The following is a 7,500-nucleotide window of genomic DNA, read 5'->3' on the forward strand; positions in this document are numbered from 1 at the left end:
GTGTGTAGTTGTGCGTCCGTGTGTAGTTGTGCGTTTGTGTGTAGTTGTGCGTTTGTGTGTAGTTATGTGTCTGTGTGTAGTTGTGTGTTTGTGTGTAGTTGTGCGTCTGTGTGTAGTTGTGCGTTTGTGTGTAGTTGTGTGTTTGTGTGTAGTTGTGCGTCTGTGTGTAGTTGTGCGTCTGTGTGTAGTTGTGCGTCTGTGTGTAGTTGTGTGTTTGTGTGTAGTTGTGCGTCCGTGTGTAGTTGTGCGTCCGTTTGTAGTTGTGCGTCTGTGTGTAGTTGTACGTCCGTGTGTAGTTGTGCGTCCGTGTGTAGTTGTGCGTCTGTGTGTAGTTGTGCGTTTGTGTGTTGTGTGTAGTTGTGTTTGTGTGTAGTTGTGCGTCTGTGTGTAGTTGTGTGTAGTTGTGCGTCCGTGTGTAGTTGTGTGTTTGTGTGTAGTTGTACGTCCGTGTGTAGTTGTGCGTCTGTGTGTAGTTGTGCGTCCGTGTGTAGTTGTGTGTTTGTGTGTAGTTGTGCGTCCGTGTGTAGTTGTGCGTTGTTTGTGTGTAGTTGTGCGTCCGTGTGTAGTTGTGCGTCCGTGTGTAGTTGTGCGTCCGTGTGTAGTTGTGCGTCCGTGTGTAGTTGTGCGTCCGTGTGTAGTTGTGTGTTTGTGTGTAGTTGTGCGTCCGTGTGTAGTTGTGCGTCTGTGTGTAGTTGTGTGTTTGTGTGTAGTTGTGCGTCCGTGTGTAGTTGTGCGTCTTACCTTGATGGGGGTGGTGGTCAGAGGAGGACTGACAGAACGAACCGCTTCAGGAGGCAGAGGGATCCGAACCAGGACTGGGTCCGGTCTCGGGTCCGGTCTCGGGTCTGGTCTCGGGTCTGGTCTCGGGTCTGGTCTCGGGTCCGGTCTCGGGTCCGGTCTCGGGACTACGGTCATCATATGGGACTTGGTCTGGACTTGTTTCTGGACCAAAGATGGAACTGCGCCTTGGACTTGGATTTGTATTTGAGCTCTGGGTTGGACCTGAGCTCGGACCTGGTTCTGGGTCTGGGTCTGGACTCCACTTGGACCTGGGACCAGATTGGGCCGAGGAGGGCGGACTAAAGCCAGACCCGGTCCTAGACTCTGGTTCGTGGTTGGTCTGAGGATGATCCCAGGACTTGGGGTTTGGTTCTGGACTGATCCGCTCTGGACCGACGCCGTGAAGCGAATGTGACCCTGAGCCGCAGACGGAACCAGGACTGAACCAGGACCTCCGGTCTGGAGCGGGATCCGAACCTGAGTCTTACCAGAACTTTGGACTAGAGCCTGAATGAGGGCCAGAGCCGGGACTCGGACCACAATGGACTGGGCTGGACTCTGGGCTGGACTTTGGGCTGGTCTCTGAGTTGGACTCGGGTCTGGACTCTGGGCTGAACTTTGGGCTGGTCTCTGAGTTGGACTCGGGTCTGGACTCTGGGCTGGACTTTGGGCTGGTCTCTGAGTTGGACTCGGGTCTGGACTCAGGTCTGGACTCGGGTCTTCTTTGATCTGTGAGGTCTGGACTGATTTTGGGACCCCAGCTGAATCTGAACCAGGACTTTGGGTCAAAGCATTGACTGGACTCATCTCAGGTTTAATCTGGACCTGAGGTGGGCTCTGGTCAGGACTGAGGTCAGGACTCAGGTCGGAGCTCAGGTCGGAGCTCAGGTCGTCTTCGGCGTGTGAGGTGTAGCTCTGGTAGAGTTCTTGAGTCTGGTCTTGAGTCTGGTCTGAGTCTGGTCTGGATCTGGGACTTCGTCTGCATCAGGAAAACATAAAACAAAAGAAAGTGAAAGCTGCTCGTGTCTGTCACACTCAGGTCGCCTCAGGTCGCCTTCGTGGGGTGGTACGTCACCATGGCAACACCGTGCAGAAAACGACTCTGACACTCTGGAGTTTTCTGAGTGGGTCGACCTGGAGTCACTGGACCAGAGTTCATGTTCTTCAGTCAAACTAATGATGTGTTTTATGACTTTGTGAAACTGTGTCATTAAGATAAACACGGAGCTTTCCCCGTCGCCACGGCAACACAGTGAAAAACATGATTAAATATAAAAATAATGTGACTTCTTAAAGAAAAATATCTTTCTGGAATAATCTCAGTGTGTGTGAACCGTGTGACCTTTCCTCCGGTTTAAACCTTTGAAAACTAAATCACAAATTTAATTGTGGTCGTTAATATTTACCCACAATCCCCCTGTGATCGTACCTTCAGTTTTTATTACAGTGTCAGAATCAAACATCCAAGCCACAGCGCCCCCTGGAGGCTCGTCCTGCCCCATCTGCAAACGACAACACACGGACCAATCAAAATCCACGAAAAACAAACACGGACCAATCAGAATCCAGCACACACACACGGACCAATCAGAATCCAGCGCACACACACGGCCCAATCAGAATCCACCACACACACACACACACACACGGACCAATCAGAATACACGAAAAACAAACAGACCAATCAGAATCCACCACACACACACGGACCAATCAGAATCCACGAAAAACAAACACGGACCAATCAGAATCCACGAAAAACAAACACGGACCAATCAGAATCCACAAAAAACAAACACGGACCAATCAGAATCCATGCTGGTTCAGAATTTAGTCTGTAAACAGTTGTGTTTGAGAAGACTTTTTACAATTTTATAAACTTAAATTTGAACTAAATCAGACTTGTTTTTATTACAAGAGTGTTCAGAGAGACACTAGTAACACTAGTTTGAGTTAAGTTAAAGTCATGATCACTGGACCTTCATGACAGGAGGAAGAGCACAAACCTCTTCTTCTTCCTCTTCTTCGTCGGAGGTGATTGGTGCACGTGAAAAGACGGCCGGCACTGCGGTGGGTTTGAGAAACGGTTTGATCCTGGAGTTGGTGAAGTCGGCCGGGCTGAAGTGGTCGCTGCAGATCATGCGGTTGCGCAGAGACTCGCGCGGCGTGTCCGGGTCCAGTCCGGCCGCGCGGAGCCACAGTTTCAGTCTTTTCTTGTCTTTTAGTGGAAAGTGGTGGAAACTTTGTGGAGTCCATTTGCGAGCTTTATTTTCACAGTTGTTAAAGGAACACTGATTCACCATGGTGCTGCGGGACGGTTTTATAATCCACTGATCGACACAACAGGAGCAGGACGACGAGTGTCTCACGGGTCTCACACGGGTCTCACACGGGTCTCACACGGGTCTCACACGGGTCTCACACGGGTCTCTCACGGGTCTCTCACGGGTCTCACACGGGTCTCACACGGGTCTCACACGGGTCTCACACGGGTCTCTGTTGAAGGGAGGTGGTTATTCTTTAGAGCAAAGAGAAAACAGTCCCTGAGTAAAAGTGTGGACACAGATGTTGACTGGGTCTGGAGTAAAAACAGATTTTCTTTGGTGTTTTGTGAAGTGGGTAAAACTGTTTTTAGTGTCAGAATAACTGTGACCATTGACCTGCACTGGTCTAACACCAGAGACCTCTGTAAATACAACGACTGGATGGAGTATTTAACCCTCTCGCTCTCCTCACAGTCACATTCACCCAAAGACATTTGTTTTTCCCTCCGGCTCTTGGCGCGGGTCAATCAGACTCAAATATTTATTTTCTCACCTGGAGAGAGAGCGGGAAGGAAAAAAAATCTTCCAGGAGAGCATGAGGGTTAAAAAGTGTCTCCAACACTGTGGCTCGCGGGGAAATGAGGCTTTATGTGTAAAATTCCAGACTGTCCCTTTAAAGTTTCCTTCCCAACAGTGAGAGCTGATGTTCAGAGCTGACAGAACTTTAACACAGTTTTTACAGGAAATATGTCACAAAAATCACAGTTTTTAATCTTAAACAAATAAACAAGACTTTGCTGAACTCTTTTCTGTTTTGAGCCTAATTCTGATGTTTATAATTAAACAGTTTTAATTCAAATCCTAAACCAGAGTTAGCATGCTAAGCTAAGTGCAATGCAGCCAAAACACAAACTTCAGAAACTTTTCCCTGTGACAAAACAAACACGTAGGATGAATAAAAGTACAGTTCTTTTCACGTGTCAGTTGCGTCACCGCAGCGTTATTTCCATTTGTTTGTTGTTTTTGGAGGTTTTTTCTGCTGTTAGCTCCTCAGTTAGCTCCGGGCTAAACCTGCTGCTAACTCCACAAACTCACTCACACCTGATTTAAACCTTCGCACAGCGCGAGTCCTCCTCACCTGCCGCAGCTCCGGGGCCGCTGGAGCTTTTATTCGCGGTAAACGTGACTTTTGTTGGAGGTTTGTTTGTTTCCTGCAGGATCCTGCAGCTCTGGGACAAGCTAACACCGGCTAACACCGGCTAGCTCAGGTATCCCTCCGCCGCTCCGTGTACAGCCCCTGGCGGAAGGATACATGTGCTCCGGCTGCGGTTTTATTTTTAATTTATCCTCACAACAAGCGGTGCATTTAAGAACGAAACATGTCTACGTTTAGACAACACCACAGCGCTACGAAACATCGGAGAATATTTGTGATAAAAGTGTTTAAAGAGTGTTTTATACTCACATACTGCTGATGCCAAACCGGGGCTAATGCTAACCTCCTGCTGCATATAGACCCACTATGTCTGCGCTGCGCACGTGACACAAACACTGAAACTCCCCAAAAAAACTCCAAAAACCTCCAAAACTCCAAAATTCCAGCTTCAGGTTCAGAAAAATACCAAATAATCCTATACTAAACTAATCATATAAAGCAGGTCAAATATTCAGGAAGAACCTCTCAGCACGTGCGCGTTATTCTGAACTTAAAGGTCCGATTAAAGCAGAAAAACTAAAACATGCTCAGGAAAAAAATGTACATTATAATAAACATTCAGACATTCATAACAGCATTTTATTTATATACAGTTTTGTTTATTAAAACCTAATTAAGACACGCAAACTGTAGTTTAATCCAAAATTTGCCCACAAATAAGCAAATATAAGTGCTCTTAAAGTTTTACAAATTAACAGTTTACATAGGCACAAAATCATGTTTTATTCCCTTGAAACATACATAAAATTATTTTTGCACAAAGTGAAAAAAGCTTTGGAAATGTTGGTTTATTTGGATTTGGACGGAGACGTGCGTCATGACGTCACGGGACCGGAAGGAAGTGCCGCAGTGTTTGGGTTTTGCAGCTGCAGAATCACCAGACCTGAAAACAAATTCAACATTTAACTTCGACTTTTTCATTCGTTTTGTTTTTTCTCTTCAGCGCAGCGTCGGAGCCCAAACATGAACGTGACGCTCGCCGTGAAACAGTACGTCTCCAAAATGATCGAGACCAGCGGCTCCGGGATGAAAGTTCTGCTCATGGACCGAGAGACGGTGAGACGAGGACCGAGGGACAGAGGGACCGAGGGACAGAGGGACCGAGGGACAGAGGGAGGGACAGAGGGACCGAGGGACAGAGGGACCGAGGGACAGAGGGACCGAGGGACAGGCGGTGACAGGCAGTGAGAGGAGAGGGGGTAGCGTCGAGGGCGGGGACAGGAGGACAGGGACAGAGGGACAGACGGGGAGGGGACAGGGGACAGGGGACAGGGACAGGAGGACAGGACAGACGGGACAGACAGGACAGGACAGGGACAGAGGGACAGACGGGGACAGGAGGACAGGGACAGAGGGACAGACGGTGACAGGAGGACAGGGACAGAGGGACAGACGGTGACAGGAGGACAGGGACAGAGGGACAGACGGTGACAGGAGGACAGGGACAGAGGGACAGACGGTGACAGGAGGACAGGTGACAGAGGGACAGACGGTGACAGGAGGACAGGGACAGAGGGACAGAGGTGACAGGAGGACAGGGACAGAGGGACAGACGGTGACAGGAGGACAGGGACAGAGGGACAGACGGTGACAGGAGGACAGGGACAGAGGGACAGGAGGTGACAGGAGGACAGGGACAGAGGGACAGACGGTGACAGGAGGACAGGGACAGAGGGACAGACGGTGACAGGAGGACAGGGACAGAGGGACAGACAGGTGACAGGAGGACAGGGACAGAGGGACAGACGGTGACAGGAGGACAGAGGGACAGGAGGACAGAGGGACAGGAGGTGACAGGAGGACAGGGACAGAGGGACAGACGGTGACAGGAGGACAGGGACAGAGGGACAGGAGGTGACAGGAGGACAGGGACAGAGGGACAGACAGGTGACAGGAGGACAGGGACAGAGGGACAGACGGTGACAGGAGGACAGGGACAGAGGGACAGACGGTGACAGGAGGACAGAGGGACAGGGGGACAGAGGGACAGGAGGTGACAGGAGGACAGAGGGACAGGGTCAAAGGTTTGAGGGTAAAAGAGGCAGCAGAGGTGGTGATGGACACTGTAACAGTCAGTGTTACATTTATTTTACTGTTGATACTGTAATACTTGATTGCACCATGTGGTGGCGTCCTTTTATTTTTATTACACTGGAAGGTCACAGGTCACAGGTCGTCTCTTGTTGTGTTGCTGTGTGACGGACACACACGTCTGGGCTCAGGTCAGGTCATGTGCCGTGCCGCTGTTAAACCGACTCAGTTGTGTTTCATGTGTGATTCAGACTTGGTGCTGTGGAGACTCGGTGTCGTTTGGTTTTAAATGTTTAATAAACCAAGTGTCAGTGGAAACGAGTCTCGCTCTTGTCTCAGCTGCTCCAGAGAACATGTGAAGGGCGAGAGTTAATGTTCTCCACCGGAACACTGTCCGAGAGTGTTCTCCACCGGAACACTGCCCGAGAGTGTTCTCCACCGGAACACTGCCCGAGAGTGTTCTCCACCGGAACACTGCCCGAGAGTGTTCTCCACCGGAACACTGCCCGAGAGTGTTCTCCACCGGAACACTGCCCGAGAGTGTTCTCCACCGGAACACTGCCCGAGAGTGTTCTCCACCGGAACACTGTCCGAGAGTGTTCTCCACCGGAACACTGCCCGAGAGTGTTCTCCACCGGAACACTGCCCGAGAGTGTTCTCCACCGGAACACTGCCACACGATACAACAGGACAGTGGTCTCCAGTGAAAGTTCCTCTGAGGAGATGTTCTCCATGAGCAAAAGTGCTCATGTTACTGTACAGATCATTTCTGTATTCTGTATGTTCTCTATATGTTCTGTACATTCTCCATGTTCTCCGTATGCTCTTCGTGTGTTCTGTATGTTCTCTGAGTTCTGTATGTTCCGTGTGGTTCCAGACGAGTGTGGTGAGTGTGGTTTACTCTCAGTCTGAGATCCTGCAGAAGGAGGTTTATCTGTTCGAGAGGATCGAGTCCCAAAACAGAGAACCCATGAAACACCTGAAGGCCCTGTGCTTCCTGCGCCCCACCAAGGTACTACCACCCTCACCACCACCCTCACCCCCACCCTCACCCCCACCCTCACCCTCACCCACCCTCACCCCACACCACCACCCTCACCCTCACCCCACCCTCACCACCACCCTCACCACCACCCCCACCCTCAACCACCACCCTCACCACCACCCTCACCACCACCCTCACCCCCACCCTCACCCTCACCCACACCA

General features: G+C 50.3%; 2 protein-coding genes across 5 annotated transcripts in view; one reads left to right on the forward strand and one right to left on the reverse strand.

The window, feature by feature from the left end:
- Nucleotides 1–1,632: 1,632 nt before the first annotated feature.
- LOC129410077 (THAP domain-containing protein 8-like) lies at nucleotides 1,633–4,625 on the reverse strand. Of its 4 annotated transcripts, none has more exons than XM_055157263.1 (4): nucleotides 4,510–4,625; nucleotides 2,787–3,276; nucleotides 2,210–2,282; nucleotides 1,633–1,759 (listed from the first exon to the last, which is right to left on the reverse strand). In XM_055157263.1, exons 2-4 carry the CDS (start codon nucleotides 3,081–3,083, stop codon nucleotides 1,665–1,667), a joined length of 465 nt encoding a protein of 154 aa, XP_055013238.1. In that variant the 5' UTR covers nucleotides 3,084–3,276; nucleotides 4,510–4,625; the 3' UTR covers nucleotides 1,633–1,664. The 4 variants fall into 4 exon arrangements, with proteins under 4 accessions (XP_055013238.1, XP_055013237.1, XP_055013240.1 ...); XM_055157262.1 differs by lacking the exon at nucleotides 4,510–4,625 and adding an exon at nucleotides 4,183–4,319; XM_055157265.1 differs by lacking the exon at nucleotides 4,510–4,625 and adding an exon at nucleotides 4,183–4,290 and having other exon boundaries at nucleotides 2,787–3,210.
- A 467-nt stretch (nucleotides 4,626–5,092) lies between these two features.
- vps45 (vacuolar protein sorting 45 homolog) overlaps nucleotides 5,093–7,500 on the forward strand; it is an 18,218-nt gene continuing 15,810 nt past the window's right edge. Inside the window, exons 1-2 of the mRNA XM_055157271.1 lie at nucleotides 5,093–5,316; nucleotides 7,169–7,303. Coding sequence (XP_055013246.1) covers nucleotides 5,224–5,316; nucleotides 7,169–7,303 — 228 coding nt within the window. The 5' untranslated portion in view covers nucleotides 5,093–5,223. The remainder of the gene's footprint in view (nucleotides 5,317–7,168; nucleotides 7,304–7,500) is intronic.

The sequence above is a fragment of the Boleophthalmus pectinirostris genome, unplaced genomic scaffold (assembly GCF_026225935.1).
Source record: "Boleophthalmus pectinirostris isolate CB_2022bp ecotype Guang Dong unplaced genomic scaffold, ASM2622593v1 HiC_scaffold_21, whole genome shotgun sequence".
Taxonomy (NCBI): Eukaryota; Metazoa; Chordata; class Actinopteri; order Gobiiformes; family Gobiidae; genus Boleophthalmus; species Boleophthalmus pectinirostris.